The sequence below is a fragment of the Diorhabda sublineata genome, chromosome 1 (genome assembly GCF_026230105.1).
Source record: "Diorhabda sublineata isolate icDioSubl1.1 chromosome 1, icDioSubl1.1, whole genome shotgun sequence".
Taxonomy (NCBI): domain Eukaryota; kingdom Metazoa; phylum Arthropoda; class Insecta; order Coleoptera; family Chrysomelidae; genus Diorhabda; species Diorhabda sublineata.
In genome coordinates this window covers 2106000-2128134 of record NC_079474.1, presented here as the reverse complement: position 1 = coordinate 2128134, position 22135 = coordinate 2106000, and the positions used below count along the sequence as shown (strand labels likewise).

Sequence of the window (22135 nt, the reverse complement as noted above, 5' to 3'; positions counted from 1 at the left end):
CATCCGTCCCATTACCGGATATAAACATTAAAATCTTGCCTTGCAATCAGCTTCTATTTCAATATTGATGTTCAACATTCATTCCCAGCTGTCTAAATGACATCCAGGATCGAATCTCAAAAGAAAAATACTTTTATACAATACAACAATCGATGGAAAGGTTCTCCAACACCTAAGAAGTTTCCAAGTGTCCAAAAATCTGCTGGAAAAGTTGTTGCTTCAGTTTTTTGGGATTGCCATGGAGTAATCACGATTGATTTTTTCGATATTGGTAGGAAAATAACTGGAGATCACTATTCGACATTACTACGGGAAAAATTAAAGAGAAAAGACGCGGAAAGGTATCAAAAGATGTTTTGTTTTTGCAGGACAACTCCCCATGCAAAAAACTCGTGATTTACGGTTTGAATTATTAAAACACCCCCCCTATTCACCAGATTTAGCTCCGTCCGACTCCCATCTCTTGCCTCGATTGAAAAAAAGTTTAAAAGGTCGTAAATTTTCTGTGGAGGTCTGGTTTGGACAAACTGCTGCAAACTGGAACACCAAATGTTTGAATGTTGACCAGAAGCGCTCGATTTAGACGATGTAGACTTCTTAAACCGAATTGTTACTATGGATGAGACTTGGGTACATTTCTACGATCCAGAAACAAAGCAACAATCGATGGAAAGGTTCTCCAACACCTAAGAAGTTTCCAAGTGTCCAAAAATCTGCTGGAAAAGTTGTTGCTTCAGTTTTTTGGGATTGCCATGGAGTAATCACGATTGATTTTTTCGATATTGGTAGGAAAATAACTGGAGATCACTATTCGACATTACTACGGGAAAAATTAAAGAGAAAAGACGCGGAAAGGTATCAAAAGGTGTTTTGTTTTTGCAGGACAACTCCCCATGCAAAAAACTCGTGATTTACGGTTTGAATTATTAAAACACCCCCCCTATTCACCAGATTTAGCTCCGTACGACTCGATTGAAAAAAAGTTTAAAAAGTCGTAAATTTTCTGTGGAGGTCCGGTTTGGACAAAACGAAATCGTGACCAAAATCAACAAAATTGTGCGTGCAAAGCATCCGGATGATTGCCGAAGATGTAAACGCCAAAAAATCTGGCTCCTGGATCAATGGGTCCGCTCGGATTTCCTTAGAAAAAGATCTGCTTTGAAACGGACCCGATTTGAGTCGATGGAAGAGCTCCTGGAGGCCCTCGCCGAAGAAGATTTCCAGCACTGCTTCGATCAATGGAAGAAACGTTTGGAAAGGTGTCTAATGTAGGATAATTTTTATAATAAAACTCTTTACAGCCGTATATTTCAAAAACCAGTCGATAAAATTTAATGTTTTACCAAATCTGTACCAAAATTACAAAGTTTTTGTGTTGAAATGAGATTAAATTTGAAAGAATTACGTAAAAACGATACCCCGTATAATAAAATTAATAAAAAAACAACTACGCTTTATAATTTAAATGTTTGAAATTAAAATCTGGATTTGGTCGAGTCCGATGTTTCACCTGTCGCAGGTGCGATTCGCTCGATCAATTTCCTGCGGCGTCCATTAGCAGTTGCCGTCATTTTTTTTTTACATATATATATATATATATATATATATATATATATATATATATATATATAAATCTTGCGTGTTGTAGGGGCACTGCTTTCGTAAATTCAGGCCATTCTTTGTTTGTTTATAATCATTTTTAATTTGATGTTAAATTAAAATTTCCGTACAGACCGTACAGATTTGTTTATATACAAAAGAAACAAAAAAATATATAAAATATATAATAAACACGTTGTCGTCAATTTAATTAATCTAAAAAAAGCAGATTTTTAAATAGTTATGGGGTCATTTATCTGGTTACACTTATAAAAAGACTTGAACCTGGGACCTTCCGCATATGAGCCTCGTACTTTATCCACCATAGTACGGAGACCTTAATAATACGTTTTTTTGTACGCACTATTCGTTAAAGTATATTTCTTTTCGCGCTAGTGCGTAAAATTAAATTTTACGTGCCCGAAAGTGTGTCTAAAACGTTTTTCAACATTCCAAATTCCAAAAATAACTCGTAACGCATTCTGTGGGAAATAACACCGTAACTTAGGTGATAGATTGGTAGCACTGATTCAATTTTGACAGTTGACTTAAGTTTATTATCTTGAAATTGAAATAACCTCCCACCACCGCCGAAACTCACTAACAACACGCCACGCTACGCCGTTTCACATGGGATGCAAAATTCTCAGATGTAACCGACGCGTGTTAAAACGTGTTTTATTCTATTGGGTTTATGGGTGATTGTTCGAAAAACTCTAAATCACTAAACTAACTACTACTCAAAGTTATTTCAAAATTTTTCTTTTTGAAATTATAAAATAAAATGAGCGTGTCGTCATGTGGCGTGTTATCAATGTGTACACGACAATGTACCACGTGAACAGACGATACATTGCGTGGCGTGGCGTGGCGTGGCGTAACGTGTTGCTACTTGCTTTCGATCTTATATATAGCTACCGGAGCTAGCCTTTAACAAGAAGAGAATACCTTCAGGAATCTCCTATAGTATTAATGGGACAAAAAGGAAACTTTAAGCGAAACACGACGAGAAACTGTAGGAATGACAGGGGATAGTGAAATTATGTTTTTAGCATCAATCCGTAGATTTTGTTTGGGAATAAATGTCCTACAAGCGTGTATAACCATCGGAGCTAGTTCTAGAACCTGTAGGAACGACAGGGGATAGTGAAATTATATTTTTAGCATTAATCCGTAGATTTTGTTTGGGAATAAATGTCCTACAAGCGTGTGTAACCGTCAGAGCTAGTTCTAGAACCTGTAGGAACGACAGGGGATAGTGAAATTATATTTTTAGCATTAATCCGTTGATTTTGTTTGGGAATAAATGTCCTACAAGTGTGTATAACCATCGGAGCTAGTTCTAGAACCTGTAGGAACGACAGGGGATAGTGAAATTATATTTTTAGCATCAATCCGTTGATTTTGTTTGGAAATAAATGTCCTACAAGCGTGTATAACCATCGGAGCTAGTTCTAGAACCTGTAGGAACGACAGGGGATAGTGAAATTATATTTTTAGCATTAATCCGTAGATTTTGTTTGGGAATAAATGTCCTACAAGCGTGTGTAACCGTCAGAGCTAGTTCTAGAACCTGTAGGAACGACAGGGGATAGTGAATTTATATTTTTAGCATCAATCCGTAGATTTTGTTTGGGAATAAATGTCCTACAAGCGTGTATAACCATCGGAGCTAGTTCTAGAACCTGTAGGAACGACAGGGGATAGTGAAATTATATTTTTAGCATTAATCCGTTGATTTTGTTTGGGAATAAATGTCCTACAAGCGTGTATAACCATCGGAGCTAGTTCTAGAACCTGTAGGAACGAGAGGGAGTAATGAAATTATGTTTTTAGCATCAATTCGTAGATTTTGTATGGGAATAAATGTCCTACAAGGGTGTATAGTCATCGGAACTAGCTCTAGAACCTGTAGGAACGACAGGGGGTAATGAAATTATGTTTTTAGCATCAATCCGTGGATTTTGTTTGGGAATAAATGTCCTACAAGCGTGTATAACCATCGGAGCTAGTTCTAGAACCTGTAGGAACGAGAGGGGGTAGTGAAATTATGTTTTTAGCATCAATTCGTAGATTTTGTATGGGAATAAATGTCCTACAAGGGTGTATAGTCATCGGAACTAGCTCTAGAACCTGTAGGAACGACAGGGGATAGTGAAATTATATTTTTAGCATTAATCCGTTGATTTTGTTTGGGAATAAATGTCCTACAAGCCTGTATAACCATCGGAGCTAGTTCTAGAACCCGTAGGAACGACAGGGGGTAGTGAAATTATGTTTTTAGCATCAATTCGTAAATTTTGTATAAGAATAAATGTCTTACAAGCGTGTATAACCATCGGAGCTAGTTCTAGAACCTGTAGGAACGAGAGGGGGTAGTGAAATTATGTTTTTAGCATCAATTCGTAGATTTTGTATGGGAATAAATGTCCTACAAGGGTGTATAGTCATCGGAACTAGCTCTAGAAACTGTAGGAACGACAGGGGGTAATGAAATTATGTTTTTAGCATCAATCCGTGGATTTTGTTTGGGAATAAATGTCCTACAAGCGTGTATAACCATCGGAGCTAGTTCTAGAACCTGTAGGAACGACAGGGGATAGTGAAATTATATTTTTAGCATTAATCCGTTGATTTTGTTTGGGAATAAATGTCCTACAAGCCTGTATAACCATCGGAGCTAGTTCTAGAACCCGTAGGAACGACAGGGGGTAGTGAAATTATGTTTTTAGCATCAATTCGTAAATTTTGTATAAGAATAAATGTCCTACAAGGGTGTATAGTCATCGGAACTAGCTCTAGAACCTGTAGGAACGACAGGGGGTAATGAAATTATATTTTTAGCATTAATCCGTTGATTTTGTTTGGGAATAAATGTCCTACAAGCCTGTATAACCATCGGAGCTAGTTCTAGAACCCGTAGGAACGACAGGGGGTAGTGAAATTATGTTTTTAGCATCAATTCGTAAATTTTGTATAAGAATAAATGTCCTACAAGGGTGTATAGTCATCGGAACTAGCTCTAGAACCTGCAGGAACGACAGGGGGTAATGAAATTATGTTTTTAGCATCAATCCGTGGATTTTGTTTGGGAATAAATGTCCTACAAGCGTGTATAACCATCGGAGCTAGTTCTAGAACCCGTAGGAACGACAGGGGGTAGTGAAATTATGTTTTTAGCATCAATTCGTAAATTTTGTATAAGAATAAATGTCCTACAAGGGTGTATAGTCATCGGAACTAGCTCTAGAACCTGTAGGAACGACAGGGGGTAATGAAATTATGTTTTTAGCATCAATCCGTGGATTTTGTTTGGGAATAAATGTCCTACAAGCGTGTATAACCATCGGAGCTAGTTCTAGAACCTGTAGGAACGAGAGGGAGTAATGAAATTATGTTTTTAGCATCAATTCGTAGATTTTGTATGGGAATAAATGTCCTACAAGGGTTTATAACTACCAGAGAAATTATATTTTGGTAGATATATTAGACAGTGTTATGATGGAATTTTCAGAAGAGTTTTGAGTCCTTTTTTCGAAATCGAGGGAATTATTTTCCACAACTAACTAAAATGGTAGTTGATGGAATAATTGACTGAGTATTAATTTAGCAATAATCAAAAATATTCATTACATCGTCGCAATTGATACACTCGATTTTCTCGAAAATTTATTCAACAAGAAAATAATTGAGCAAATTTTCGATTTACATCGTATTTTGTTTATTTTTTTCTAAATATCTCTTTATATAAGGTATCTTATTAGGTATTATAATACCAGCTGGTGTTAGAAATGTATGTTATCGCGAAGATTCGAAGGGCAAAGAGGCTGCGGTTATTATCGTCTTCATCGTTGCCCATATGGCCTGGCAGCTGCTACTTTTGACAACTAATGTATAAGAGGAGAGTCTGTGCTCGAACTAGAATTAATAGGGTCGGCCTTAACATAACCAGAATTCATTATATTATTCATTTAATGTAATAAAAAGTTCGTACCGAATCAAATACTTTGTTAAAATTCATTTCATGTAATTTCGGTATCGTTTTCATCAGTTTGATTATCTTATTTAAAAAGGGCCGTTTTTTCGTGATTACATCCACAAAATTCTCATAACTAAAGCTTCTAAGTATCTTTAGAGTCTAAATTTTCACATATCATCTTAAATCTTTCGATAATTTGCCGAGTTGTAATCGAATCACAACCCAAACCATTCCATGGAATCTCTTTTGAACGTCGTATGAATCATAGTGTCGTCCACCGCCACATTTGATCGGAATACGGTTTCTTGATCATCGGAGCGAAGCTCTAAAGACCGAAATCCTACCAGCAACACGCCACGCCACCCCACGCCTCGTACCGAATATGTCCGCATATATTTTCCCATTTCCACGTGCAACGATTCAAAATGTATTGAATTAAAGGGGAAAAGATGTTCGAAACGTGGAAAGGGTTGGCGTAGCGTGGCGTGGCGTATTGCGACCTTGAAAATCGCTTAAATAACAATTTTTTTCGTAATAAAATATAGATACGAGAAATTAAGCGGAAAATCGTCCTTTCAAGATGAAATCCTAAATTATTTTAAGCCAAAACTAAATTGTTTGTGGTTATTAGTTTTTTTGCGCTAAAAGTGTCAATTTTTCATATTTATTTAAATAAATATAAATAAAATAAAAGTGTTACGGTAATTTCTGATTTACTACGCTTTTCCTAAGTAATATTCTTCAAATACATCGAATATTTTCAAACTCAGGGATTTTTTAATTCAAAAGTTGGGGAATTTTGTTTTAAAAACTCCGCGGTCACCATGCCAGCGATACAACGTTGCAAATGGCGGACACAAGTCACCGTAAACAGCTTCCATGTTGTTTTGGCGTTTAATTCTTCTTCAAAATGGATCGAAACAGCAAAAAATTGCGTGCGTAAAACTTGTTGAGACTTGTCACTGACCATTTTGAAATATAACCACAGTTTTTTTTATTTATAACCTTTAATTTTGTTATAAACTGAAAATCCATTAGTAAATTTATTTTTAGAAATGAAAGAAAACGGCACTGAGTTTGTAGAACGTGTTGGACGGGCCAGAGACAGGTGGTTTTCGTTTTAAGGGCTTGTGCTCTATCGGTCTCTAAATCTACTACTTTCCGACATCTCACTCGTGTCTGTTCTATTTAAATTAATTATCGCGATGGTGTTATGTGAGGTTATGAGTTAATTAACATAAAATATGTAATATAACCTCCAAAAAATCAAAAAATAACTGTTAATTTTTTACTTTGGCCGTATTTGCAAATAAATTGCCGCGTAATTATATACATTGTTAAAAAGTACGTTAAGCATTGAATTTTAATTGACTGGACGTTGCCAGCTCATTTTTATCACTATACTAAGTCATTCCAATGTTGATACGAGGTCCGGTTATTAAATAAAGAGACTGCGCGCCTTGGAACAACGTATTAATCTTAAATTTCGCGTTAAATTGGAAAAAAACGCCGATTGAGTACTAAAAATTGTTTCAAGAGGCTTATAGAGACAATTCTCTATCTGTAGCACGCGTTTTTGGGTTGTGTAGGCGCCCAGGTCGTGTTTTAACTGTTCCAACTCCCGAAACCGTGACCAAAATCAACCGAATTGTGCGTGCAAAGCGTCCGGATGATTGCCGAGATTTCCTTGAAAGTTTAGAAAAAAATCTGCTTTTAAGCGGACCCGATTTGAGTCCTGAAGGCACCAATCAAAGAAGACTTCCAGCACTGTTTAGATCAATGGAAAAAACTTATGGAAAGGCGTGTGGCGAGGGGATGGAAGTATATTGAAGGGTAGCATTCGGATGTAGAATAATTTTTATAACCAGTTTCGTTATTTAATAACCAGACCTCGTATTCGATTCGTTTAAACACAAATCAAAAACTTTTCGTTGGTTTGGTTGTTTTTTTTTTTCAATTTCCGCAATTTCGTTATTTAAATGTTTCAAAAACAATACGTAATAGTCGATGGATATTATACCGTGTGTGTCACAAAATATTAACGCCGTAACCGCGTCTTAAAACACTTTGGAATTCTTGGAGCGAACGATTTTTACTCCAAAATTTCTACTCGAGTCTTTGGGGAGTCTATAGGAACGATAATCTAGATAGAGGAGGCGTTCCAAAAGGAACCCATCCTTAATTAATACGTAACAAACCTTCATCCGTCCCATTATCGAATATAAACATTAAAATCTTGCCTTGCAATCAGCTTCTATTTCAATATTGATGTTCAACATTCATTCCCAGCTGTCTAAATGACATCCAGGATCGAATCTCAAAAGAAAAATACTTTTATACAATACAACAATCGATGGAAAGGTTCTCCAACACCTAAGAAGTTTCCAAGTGTCCAAAAATCTGCTGGAAAAGTTGTTGCTTCAGTTTTTTGGGATTGCCATGGAGTAATCACGATTGATTTTTTCGATATTGGTAGGAAAATAACTGGAGATCACTATTCGACATTACTACGGGAAAAATTAAAGAGAAAAGACGCGGAAAGGTATCAAAAGGTGTTTTGTTTTTGCAGGACAACTCCCCATGCAAAAAACTCGTGATTTACGGTTTGAATTATTAAAACACCCCCCCTATTCACCAGATTTAGATCCGTCCGACTCCCATCTCTTGCCTCGATTGAAAAAAAGTTTAAAAGGTCGTAAATTTTCTGCGGAGGTCTGGTTTGGACAAACTGCTGCAAACTGGAACATCAAATGTTTGAATGTTGACCAGAAGCGCTCGATTTAGACGATGTAGACTTCTTAAACCGAATTGTTACTATGGATGAGACTTGGGTACATTTGTACGATCCAGAAACAAAGCAACAATCGATGGAAAGGTTCTCCAACACCTAAGAAGTTTCCAAGTGTCCAAAAATCTGCTGGAAAAGTTGTTGCTTCAGTTTTTTGGGATTGCCATGGAGTAATCACGATTGATTTTTTCGATATGGGTAGGAAAATAACTGGAGATCACTATTCGACATTACTACGGGAAAAAATTAAAGAGAAAAGACGCGGAAAACTATCCAAAGATGTTTTGTGCAAAACATTCGTGATTTAAGGTTTGAATTATTAGAACGCCCCCTATATTCACCAGATTTAGCTCCGTCCGACTATCATCTCTTTCCTCAATTGAAAAAATGTCGTAAATCCAATTAAGACGAAAATATGTTGAGTTATAAAATATTTCGACACTGAAATTTTGTTCGGTTCAATAGTAGGCTAAGAATTTTTCAATACGTCCTCGTACATACAAGAACCCAACGAATAAATATCGAAAAATTAGATTTTTCATTCGTATTCACTACGGGAGGGTAGTTTTCGTATTACAGGGGAGGAAAATAACTTGATTATCTCCCTCGTGTCTATCGATTTCGTCGATTCGAATCAATCCTAATTATTTTCATTTGTAATATGAAAATCCGATGAAAAAAACTGTTAAAACGTACAAGAAGTCACCGTATACGATACAACCATTAGTGACAGGTGTATGTTATGAACATACGCAGACGGTTACGTCTTACACCGTTGCCAATATTACATAATTATTATCCTATTTGAATAAATTCGTAAATTGACTAAATTCATTGTAACGATATCGATATCGATACAAATATATTTTCCCTCGTATTATATACTCTAATACTAATTAGTTTGGTATAAAATAATCGCCGAATACGTCTAATAGTTTCGATTCTGTATCTTAAATTACGTCGACCGCAAATACTTCACTAACGAACTAAGATAAAATGATTGTTAGTTATTTTAATGGAAGTAGCGTGTAAAAAGCCCTTTTCTTCATTGGTTAGTAAGCCATCACGTTATTTTATCCTTTTCTCGCTCACTAATAACTATTGTTTGGTCTCACGTGGCGATTCGGTAGGGGAGAGCGAAGTCATTTCGTTCCAAAACAAACCACATTATTTGTGTTGTTTGTTTTACTATATAGTGACGTAATGTTGTGTAATTTGTGACGTCAGATGACAGTTCGAGTGATACCGCGTCTTATTTTTTGTGCAATACATCACTTCAAAAAGAAAATTCTTAGTGTCCGGTGTATAGAGTTTGTTAAAATAAATAAGTAAAGAAGAATTGCTTATAAATATCATTCACAAAATTTTCCGAAGCTTCTGGATTAGAGAAGAAGATTTAACTTCGTTTGCCCAGTAGCCTCCCTTCAAAGTTATAAATATCTTCGGAAATATTGATGTTAGAAAAAAAAGTTTCGGACAAATAATGAAGCTCTTGAAAAGCTCCACAAAAAAGGTTATATACATTTTCGACGTAAAGTTATTCTTTTTGCTGATATTTGAGCAAAAATACAAAATTTCAATACCATCTCATTCTTTCCGAAAAAGATCGATTTTTGAATCGATTCGAATCGTAACTTGATGATTCGATTCATAAAACAATCGAGGATTAAAAGATCGATTTATAAAAAATCGATTTTCATTTCAAATTTGTATTTACAAAGTAAATATAGGTCTGTCAACTAACTGTGATGAATTATTTTTACCAAAAACGGTAAAAAATCGAATGCCGAGTGAAATATCGATCCAATGAATCGATTCAGTACAACATATCGATTTATTTGGTCCGAGGAATCGACAAATAGGTTACAGATTGTTCAAAATCAGATTCATCGGTCCAAAGAACTTCAATCAAATAATTCTAGATGAATCGTTTCATAAAACAATCGAGGATTAAAAGATCGATTTATAAAAAATCGATTTTCATTTCAAATTTGTATTTACAAAGTAAATATAGGTCTGTCAACTAACTGTGATGAATTATTTTTACCAAAAACGGTAAAAAATCGAATGCCGAGTGAAATATCGATCCAATGAATCGATTCAGTACAACATATCGATTTATTTGGTCCGAGGAATCGACAAATAGGTTACAGATTGTTCAAAATCAGATTCATCGGTCCAAAGAACTTCAATCAAATAATTCTAGATGAATCGTTTCATAAAACAATCGAGGATTAAAAGATCGATTTATAAAAAATCGATTTTCATTTCAAATTTGTATTTACAAACTAAATATAGGTCTGTCAACTAACTGTGATGAATTATTTTTACCAAAAACGGTAAAAAATCGAATGCCGAGTGAAATATCGATCCACTGAATCGATTCAGTACAACATATCGATTTATTTGGTCCGAGGAATCGATTAATAGATTACAGATTGTTCAAAATCAGATTCATCGGTCCAAAGAACTTCAATCAAATAATTCTAGATGAATCGTTTCATAAAACAATCGAGGATTAAAAGATCGATTTATAAAAAATCGATTTTCATTTCAAATTTGTATTTACAAAGTAAATATAGGTCTGTCAACTAACTGTGATGAATTATTTTTACCAAAAACGGTAAAAAATCGAATGCCGAGTGAAATATCGATCCAATGAATCGATTCAGTACAACATATCGATTTATTTGGTCCGAGGAATCGACAAATAGGTTACAGATTGTTCAAAATCAGATTCATCGGTCCAAAGAACTTCAATCAAATAATTCTAGATGAATCGTTTCATAAAACAATCGAGGATTAAAAGATCGATTTATAAAAAATCGATTTTCATTTCAAATTTGTATTTACAAACTAAATATAGGTCTGTCAACTAACTGTGATGAATTATTTTTACCAAAAACGGTAAAAAATCGAATGCCGAGTGAAATATCGATCCACTGAATCGATTCAGTACAACATATCCATTTATTTGGTCCGAGGAATCGATTAATAGATTACAGATTGTTCAAAATCAGATTCATCGGTCCAAAGAACTTCAATCAAATAATTCTAGATGAATCGTTTCATAAAACAATCGAGGATTAAAAGATCGATTTATAAAAAATCGATTTTCATTTCAAATTTGTATTTACAAACTAAATATAGGTCTGTCAACTAACTGTGATGAATTATTTTTACCAAAAACGGTAAAAAATCGAATGCCGAGTGAAATATCGATCCACTGAATCGATTCAGTACAACATATCGATTTATTTGGTCCGAGGAATCGACAAATAGGTTACAGATTGTTCAAAATCAGATTCATCGGTCCAAAGAACTTCAATCAAATAATTCTAGATGAATCGTTTCATAAAACAATCGAGGATTAAAAGATCGATTTATAAAAAATCGATTTTCATTTCAAATTTGTATTTACAAACTAAATATAGGTCTGTCAACTAACTGTGATGAATTATTTTTACCAAAAACGGTAAAAAATCGAATGCCGAGTGAAATATCGATCCAATGAATCGATTCAGTACAACATATCGATTTATTTGGTCCGAGGAATCGACAAATAGGTTACAGATTGTTCAAAATCAGATTCATCGGTCCAAAGAACTTCAATCAAATAATTCTAGATGAATCGTTTCATAAAACAATCGAGGATTAAAAGATCGATTTATAAAAAATCGATTTTCATTTCAAATTTGTATTTACAAAGTAAATATAGGTCTGTCAACTAACTGTGATGAATTATTTTTACCAAAAACGGTAAAAAATCGAATGCCGAGTGAAATATCGATCCAATGAATCGATTCAGTACAACATATCGATTTATTTGGTCCGAGGAATTGACAAATAGGTTACAGATTGTTCAAAATCAGATTCATCGGTCCAAAGAGCCTCAATCAAATCAAATAATTATGTTGTTTTTAATGTAGACTTGAAATTTTGGCGGCCAGTGTATCTGCAAAAATGTATATAACCTTTTTTGTAGAGCTTTTTGTGAACTAAATTTTCAATTTGAATAGAGGAATATATGTTTCCCGCTCTCCCCTATCGAACCGTCGAACAGGTAAGCAAAGGTGTGGATCGGCACTAGGCTGGCCGTAAAAGATTTCAGTTCATTGCAGTGCAGTGGGCAGCTGTGTAAAGAAACGTCGTCGTACGGTTCATTTCGATTTTGTTTACTAATAAAATGAGGCTACCTTGATTGTTTGTAACGGTATTTATTATTTTTGCGTCAATTCCGATAATCGTTCGTCATGTTTTGCGGCGGTAGTTTTAAATTAAAAAGTGGCCGCGAAAATGACCAATATCGAATGGTTACTATCGATAAAAGTACCATAAAAATCTTGAGGAGCGCGAGTTTTTGTGGTACTAATAACGCCCGAGGGCGTAATATTTATATATCGTCACCTCGATGTCCCCTAAATACAATAACGGTAAGAATGCATGGTATAAATTAGATAAATAAACATTTAGTACTAACTTACTTTGGAAAGTAGTGTCTACCTTACAAAAACTTATTTTCATCAATTTTATATGATATAGTGAAGAATTACACGGAATTTAATGAACGGTTCACTATTTTTGACTATTACTTTATTTAAAGTACAGTCTCAATCAAAATAAACCTCCTATACTTAGATTTTCGTAAATTTCCGAATGTTTTGTACTATAAACTTCTGTAAAGTTGTTTCCGCTTTGTAAAATGCCGGTTTCTGCAACAACTACGTCGTTAAACCATAAATATTGGTAGTGTCTAATACTCCTACCGTCGGATATTATTCAAGTCACGTTTTTCTTTGAAATTTATTCACAAGATGTCCCAAAAAAAGTTTACATTTCAAAAAATATCATACAAAAATGAAATGCTCGGGAATTCATTCATTCGTCTATATCGTGATTGACCGTCATTTTGTGACTACGTAAGTCGATTCGACGTAACTAACCATCAAAGATGTTGGTAAACGTTGAAAAAGCTCTTGGTTTACGAAGTCAAGCATCCTGAGGCTTCAATTCTTGTACCAAATGAATTTTTCAAGTGTGCACGCTCGCTTACGATTCAGGCTCGGCACGAACAGACCGAATAACACTATCTAGGTTCTAGAGGACCTCGGAGGCCTTTATTTTGGTTTCTCCAGTCTTATTTTCAACCTCCTCGATCTATTTGCGAATCGATCAAAAAATTTACGCGCGCGCAATGCTCGCGAGACTCCAAGCGAGCCTGTGCTCGATGCGAACCTCGTATCGAGAAAACTTCGTTAATATTATTATTGCGTGCTTTATTGTAATTAACATTTTAATTAAAGTTGTTTATTTTAAAAGGTATTTCGTTGGAAATTAGTGTAAAACATACAACCCCTCCGATTAGGGATTCGCGCAACTTTCTCTTGAGATACCTGCGTATATATATTTTATGACGCTCATTTTTTATGACCTTGGAGTGTTTCGAGAAGGGTCAAAACCACTTGTCGACCCTGTTGGTATGACTTCGTTTCGCACCCCGCAGGTTTCGTCCGGGTAAATTTATGTGATACTAAAATCCGAGTCTATTTGAATGTGTTGGATTTAAGGCTCTATTGAAATATCTCATGAATGCGTTTATTATGATTTACTATGTAGTGGGTGTGAGGTTATGGTTCTAGTACGTTTTATACGGGGAAAAACGGAAATAATGAACTTTTTGATGTTTTTATTCGGAAATCGGTTTTTTCTTTTTTTTTTTTTCGAAGCATCTTTGGATAATATATGAAAAAAATATAGAAATGAATCAAAATCAACTGCGAATTTTATAAAATTTTGGAAAAATGTGATATAATTTTGTCTTCTTGGCTTTGAACTACCTGCTCTATTGTTCGGATTTAGCGGCGTGTGATTTTGGTATCTTTCTTATTCACCAGATTACGATTCATCCTATTGAAAAATAAGCGGAATACAAGCTTCAATTATTGGCCTTTTAAGAATACAGGGCGTCCCATAAGTTTTGGTTTTCGTTTCTACCGGATATCGACTAAAATTTGATTATTTTAAATGGAACATACTGTATATTAATACATTTTTGAAATCTACGTGAAATTTTAGTGTACTTTTGTCTAAAAACTTTTTTCGAAAAATGCATACTTTTTAAGTTATTAATTTTTTTGTAAAAAATTTTACCGTTGCAGACCCTTATAAATTATTTTTTTACGAGGATACCCTTAAAGATATGAAAATGGTTTTTATTCGGGTGCTTTTAGCAAGGTTAGACGTATTTGAATCTATGTTGAAAATTTTTTAAATTTATACAGGGTGTGTATAAAAAGTGTTCAAAGTTTAAGTTCATAAATATCAAATTTTTTTATTTTTTCAAATAGAACCACCCGGTTTTTCCTATTTTAATGCATTCGGGGGTAAAAAATAGAACAAATTCATGTATACTTTCCTATACTTAAACCCTACCACTATCAAGATATTAAATATTTTCTATAAACACTTGCATTTCTAAAAATTAACAGAATACAATCAATATCTGGATAGCGGTAAGGTTTAGGTATAGGAAAGTATACATGAATTTGCCTTATTTTTTACCCCTGAATGCGTTAAAATAGAAAAAACCGGGTGGTTCTATTTGAAAAAATAAAAAAATTTGATATTTACGAAGTTAAACTTTCAACACTTTTTATACATATCCTGTATAAAATAAAAACTTTTTCAACGTAGATTCAAATACGTCTGATTTTGCTAAAAGTAACCGAGTAGAAACCATTTTCATATATTTAAGGATATTCTTGTGGAAAAATAATTTATAAGGGTCAAATTTTTAACAAAAAAATTAATAACTCAAAAAATACGCATTTTTCGAAAAAAATTTTTAGACAAAAATATACTAAAATTTTACGTATATTTAAAAAATGTATCAATATACAGGGTGTTCTATTCAAAATAACAAACTTACAGTCGACTTCCGGTAGAACCGGAAGTCGACCATCTTTGAAAATATTTTAGTTCAAAAGATCGTATCCGAAAACCCAAATGTAGAAATTTTCATCATTTTACTATGAGTATTTTGCCATATACAGATAGTTTTAACTCGTCGTGGGACACCCTGTATAGATCTCTTATTACGAGAAGGGTCTCGGAAGTACCTGGCCCCATAAAAAAACTTTTCCCTACGTTTTTCGATAATAAGAATCGTCAAGCTCCTCAAAATAACCACGTTTGTGACAGAAAATCCAAGGGGGCTAAATCTGGCGTGAAGTAGATATGCCTAAATACATTCTTGAAGCTGTTGAGTGGAAATCCAGTTTATGCTAATGTAATTCACATAATTACGAATTCCCTGATGAAGACAAATACTTATTGGCAGGAAAAAAAACGTCGAACTTTGTTTATTTAAAAAAAAAAATCGTTTAGAACTTTTCCCATCGCATTTCGTTGTTTGGTCAAGTCCCTGTCTGAAGTGGACCGCGTGTCGCTTCTCTTCTTCTACCTGCATTCCGCTGACGGACTTTGAATTATTGACGAAATCCCGCACCTAACCAAAAATAGAAATACCTGTTCTTGAGATCCGATCTTTTCGATTTTTTTTTGCCAATTACCACCGAAAGAAATTTAGCCTACGAACTATCTCAGGAATGCCCGTTCGAACGCATTCGCTGCATAATATTCGTACAACGCGTTACACGCAGAAAAAGTATTTAGATAAAAACAGAAATAAATAGATTATAGATTTATTTATATAAATCACATTTAAAACCTCATTATTATTGCTTTCAGTCGGATAGTGTACGAACGGACTATAAAATCATCGAAATTTCTAGAAAATTTGTTGTAAATATGTTAGATCATTTTTTACTAATCGGTTTGATGATTAGCGCATTTGACCTTGATAAAATGATAATTTTATTACTGTTGATTTCGATTTATTTTTTTTATATCACCCACTGTTTCCTATAAAATCACTGGGACGCGATTAGATAACCGCCATGGGCGGTACGTGAAGGTCAACAAAAAATCATAACCTCAAAATTTGCCTATTTCGTTTTTTTTTTTGTTTATTTCAATTTTATTTAAATCTTTCCGCTACTATTTACACTTCTAATTCAATTTTCATGTAAAAGATGTCGTTATAAATCAACATTTTCGATATTAAAAAAAAATTGAATCATTATTGTTCACCCAGTATGTAAAGTCTAGACGAAACCGTACCCAAAGCCACGCCTATGTCTAATCTCATCAAAATTGAACTGTGCACGACAATGGTGACTAATTCTATTTCTATAGTCCAGTCAAATTAGATTTATATAAAAAGAAAATTAATATATCGATGTCACGTGTTTTTTCTTGTTCATTACGCCAATACTGTTAAAAATAGAGATTATAACTTTTGACGGAATTGTTTATGTCGTATTTAAATACTAAAAGTGAACCTTTCAAGTCTCTGAAGACGATAATTTAGTTTCGAAACGTGTAATTGTGAGTATTGGTGTTGTACAAAACACTGTTTCACAGTATGAATATCACGAACGCCTCAAGAAATTCCTATTTCTTAAATAGGTTTTTTCACCGACTAAATTCTATTTTTAAAACCATTTTTCATAACTTCAAACTACAAATATACAAAATACAAACTATAAAAATAAAATATTACCTTTATTTTTCACGTTATTAGTGTACAGAACAACAAAAAAACATTTTTGTTCTAAAAGTTTCTTTTTTTCTACAAAATTTAACTGTACTAATAATATAGTTGATATATCGAGCATATGATTCCCCCGAACGTATCCAGTTCGTAATTATTAATTATAGTCGTCCAACGGAGTAATAAACGTTTTTTTAATAATTGATGAACTTATTTAATATTTAAAACTGATTCTACTTTAGTTTTTAAAAACATACCGTAAACAAATTCTCGTTGTGTATGATTCTTATTAAAAAACATCGATTATCTAGTGTACAGAACAACAAAAAAACATATGGCATCAACATATCAATTTTTTTTCTACACAATTTAACTGTACTAATAATATAGTTGATAGTTGTGTGCTATATCGAGCTTATGATTCCCTCGAATCTGTATCCAGTTCGTAATTATTAATTATAGTCGTCCAACGGAGTAATAAACGTTTTTTTTTAATAATTGATAAGCTTATCTAATATTTAAAACTGATTCTACTTTAATTTTCAAATATATAAAGTGTTATTAGTATATTTTAATCATTACGTATCGATGTTCTTTAGTAAACAAATTATCAGTGTGGATGATTCTTGTTAAATAACATGGATTATTTATCTGGTCTACTATATATTTGAACCGGCATGGCTGATTTCGTGTGAACCTTTGCGTTGTTGTTGTTATATGCATCAAGTTCAGTCGCTCCGAGTTTGGGGTAACGAATACAACGGGCGAAGTAAGTTTGAAATAAACGCGTCGTTAGAAAGATATAATATGTGTACAAATAGAATAAGAGAGGATTCGTGAAACGATGCGATTATCTCGTCGTGAGTGTACTTACGTGAAAACATGTCTTGGATAAAAAAGGCCAATATTAAAATGGGTGTTAAGAAGATGAACGATAATGACGATGATAATAGTTCTAATTATTCAGATGATTCAGTAAGTAAAATAATTGTTTGTAAATGTGTTTCAAATTTAGAATTAGTACGGATTCGGTTAATTATTAACGAATGGTAAAAAATCCAACAATAACATTATGATATAGTGATTTATAACATGAAAATAATTTCGTCTGATGTACGATACTTACAATAATTGTTTTTTTTTAAGAATAAACTCGGATTTATTTATCAAGTTTACTATAAATAACTCTTTTATCATAAAAATGCAGCAAGCTTCTCTCTTAAGACGATGTCTGGACCAAATGGAAATGAAAGACATGTGTTCGGCGCTGTTGCCATGTTTATAACTAAAAATAAATTAACTTTAAGATAATCCAGATACTTTTTTTTTTTTTAATTTTAACCAGATCGTTAGGAAGAAATGTATTAGAAAAATCGAATATTTGATAAATTTAGAATTTTATTATAACTAAATTAGTATAAAATACTTTACGTTATTTTGAGTAATTTTACGTTTCATATATAAAAAAATTGAGTGAATGGCAACGTTGTAATCTTTGCTATGGCGTAGGTGATAAAATTAGAATACCAGTTGTCCCTTTTTTGAATAGAATTTGTCACTCGTGGAGTTTGTATGAATATAAGGGTATAGGAGAAACAAAATATTGTTTGGAAGCTTTTTCATTGTATATACGTGGTATAATCGAAATATTTATTAATAAAATATTCAGTAATCTCGTAGTTACTCATTTTATGATAAAATAAATATGGAAATCATCTAATAATTACAATATATTGAAAACTTGGTAGCTTCGACACCTTTGGTCATAAAAATTCGGAATTAAAGCAAAAAGTAATGTAAAAATGTCACTATAACTTACGTATAAAGCAAAATATTCATTTTATTAACCATTTCTACGTCTATTCGTGATACTAAGTACTAAAAATCATGCTCATAATTGTGAAACAACGAAAATCTCCATCCATTTGCTTGAAAATCATTCATTAGACTACAAAATGGCGGTGGAGTAGAATTGTAGGTTATGATAGATGAAATCGACGATTTGAACGCTAAAAGATTATAAAAATGACACTGTGTATATAATTACTATTTAGTATATGTGTATAAAATAAATTGAAAAAGGCAAAATGATTCAAACTGTGCGAATTTAAACTTTCTTCTAAATCATCTATTTCATAGAATAATTATGTGTTAATACTAATAAAAAAATTACTTTGGTGTATTTATAAATAAACCAACAACAGGAAATTTCAGTGTTTCGCATTTGCACGTTGTTGTCAGTTATATAGTGACACACGATCGAGTACAGGGCCGGACTACAATATTTACATTAGTATAAACAGTTTCTTTTCTTAATTTCTTCGTACCTGATAAATAAATATCTTTGGATGATTCAGGAAATAAGTTTCAAGCATACCTTCTATTTTTTTTTTATTAAAAAAACTGTCCCCATTACCCTAATAACGTATTTTATTATGAAACAACCCTCGTACATGGGGGTACATACGTATAATCTACAAGATCTAACTTTCTTTCCATAAATAATTGTTTAAGGGTGATTCAGGAGATTGATTACTAATTTTCTTCTGTTTTTTTATGAATAAAGTGTTTAAGCAAGTTCTAAACAACCCTCGTACACGTGAACGATAAAAAAATGCCTGAAGTTGATTCAGGCAATGAAATAATGAGTTTTTGGTATGCCTTCTATTGAGTAAAACGTCTAAAAGTTCTAAAAGTGTCACAAAGTTAAAGACTAAATCTGCCTTATTTCGGTCCTGGGTTTTTTGCGTTCAATTGATTCCTATGGCTGCTGGATTCGTTCCCAAATTTTCCTATCTAAAATTTAATGAATTCTTGAAGTTATTATCCCTTTTTTTCCAAGTTATTTCGTCTTTGTCATTGAAATAACGGATACAGAAAGTGTTTTGTCGTTTTTATTTGTGGGATTATTTTTCTATGTCCTCCCCAAAGGTCGATCCGACCCTGTTAACCAATGAACACCAAATAGTGGCCAATTAACTCGCTTTTTTCCACATTCCTATGCAATTACAAGCGCCATAATTATACATGAATGAGATTTATATAAGTAAACTCTTCATTGCGTTTTTTATTTTGGGTAATTGAACTGAATAGAACCTGTTCTTTGTTGTATCAAAATCCCAGTTTCCATTTTAAGTGAATAAATAGTATTTATTTTAATGTGCTTTGAGATAATCTTGAACGAAAAACAGGTTTTCGTCGTTATTTCTACTTCCAAATAGGGCGAATTATTTTTCAAAAATTCCAAGTTCCATTTCAGATAATTTCTGTTTATACATTTGAAATTTACGTTGAAATATTTAGTTTCCAGTAATTTTGCCGTCAGAATCGACATATTAAGTTAAGATTTTGAGGTTATGTGTCCAAAATGTCAAATTTACGTTCAAATATTATTTTCCTCATATATATATATATGGACAGTTGGTATGGGAAAAAACGTCCCTACGTTACGGTACCGACAATATTCATTTTCTCTCTCGTTCGAGACACTTTATCTATATTGCGCATGTTTGAGAATGCGCAGAAACGAGCTGGAACCTCGGAGGATAGAGAAATCGTTGTCGTTCTGTCTTTCTTAGTCGGAACGGCTTTCACATATAGAAACTGCCCGTATAGTATTACATATATGATCTTACTGTCAGATTTGACATATCGCATTAAAATTCTGTGGTATTTTAGGTTATCTGTTCCAAAAAGTCGAATTGACCTTCAAATATTATTGTCTGGTTAGGTCTTAATTGACATATGGCGTTCAAATGTTGTGATATTTGAGGTTATGTGTTCTAAAATGTCAAAATCACGTTCATATATCATTTTCTAGGTAATTTCACTTTCAGGTTTGACGAATCGCGTTGAAATTCTGTGTTATTTGAGGTTATGTTTGTAAAAACCTCAAATTTACGTTAAAATATTATTTTCTAGATTATTTTATTGTAAGAATTGACATAACGGATTAAAATTTGGTCGTATTTGAGGTTATGTTTGTAAAAACCTCAAATTTACGTTAAAATATATTTTTTAGTTCATTCTACTGTCAAAATTGATGTAGGGCGTTAAGATTTTGTAGTTTTTGAGGTTGTGTGTTTCAAAATGTCAAATTTACTTTCGAGTATTATTTTCTAGTTAAATTTACTTTCAGGATTAACAAATTGCGTTGAAATTTCGTGTTATTTGAGGTTATGTTTGTAAAAATCTGTAATTTTCGTTCAAATATTATTTTCTAGATAATTTGATTGTCAGAATTGACATACTGCGTTGAAATTTTGTAATATTTGAGGTTATTTGTTAGAAAATGTCAAATTTACGTTCAAATATTTTTTTCTACGTGATTTCCCTGTCAGAATTAACATATCGCGTGAAAATTTTGTGATATTTGAGGTTATGTGTTAGAAAATGTCAAATTTACGTTCAAAAATTATTTTCTAGGTAATTTTACTATCAGGTTTGACCAATCGCAACGAAATTCTGTGTTATTTGAGGTTATGTTTGTAAAAACCTCAAATTTACGTTAAAATATATTTTTTAGTTCATTCTACTGTCAAAATTGATGTAGAGCGTTAAGATTTTGTAGTTTTTGAGGTTGTGTGTTTCAAAATGTCAAATTTACTTTTGAATATTATTTTCTAGGTAATTTCATTTTCAGGTTTGACCAATCGCGTTGAAATTTGTGTATATTTGAGGTTATGTGTTAGAAAATGTCAAATTTACGTTCAAATATTATTGTCTACGTAATTTCACTGTCAAAATTGATATATCGCCTCAAAATTTCGTGATATTGGAGGTTATGTGTTAGAAAATGTCTTATTTACGTTCAAATATTATTTTCTAGGTAATTTCAATATCAGAATTGACATATCGCGTCAAAATTTTGTGATATTTGAGGTTATGTGTTAGAAAATGTCAAATTTACGTTCAAATATTATTTTCTAGGTAATTTCAATATCAGAATTGATATATCGCCTCAAAATTTCGTGATATTGGAGGTTATGTGTTAGAAAATGTCTTATTTACGTTCAAATATTATTTTCTAGGTAATTTCAATATCAGAATTGATATATCGCCTCAAAATTTCGTGATATTGGAGGTTATGTGTTAGAAAATGTCTTATTTACGTTCAAATATTATTTTCTAGGTAATTTCAATATCAGAATTGACA

The 22135-nt window shown here is 32.9% G+C and overlaps 1 protein-coding gene across 3 annotated transcripts in view; it reads left to right on the top strand.

The window, feature by feature from the left end:
* Window positions 1–22135, top strand: part of LOC130450184 (amyloid beta A4 precursor protein-binding family B member 1-interacting protein-like) — a 111352-nt gene that overhangs the window by 27554 nt on the left and 61663 nt on the right. Inside the window, exon 1 of one of the 3 annotated variants that reach the window (XM_056788462.1) lies at window positions 12483–12799. The exons of 1 other annotated variant lie outside the window; for it this stretch is intronic. In XM_056788462.1, the coding sequence (XP_056644440.1) occupies window positions 12620–12799 (180 nt within the window). In that variant the 5' untranslated portion in view covers window positions 12483–12619. Of the gene's footprint in view, window positions 1–12482; window positions 12800–17568; window positions 17956–22135 lie in introns of those variants that run through there. One more of the 3 variants, XM_056788629.1, reaches the window with a different exon arrangement.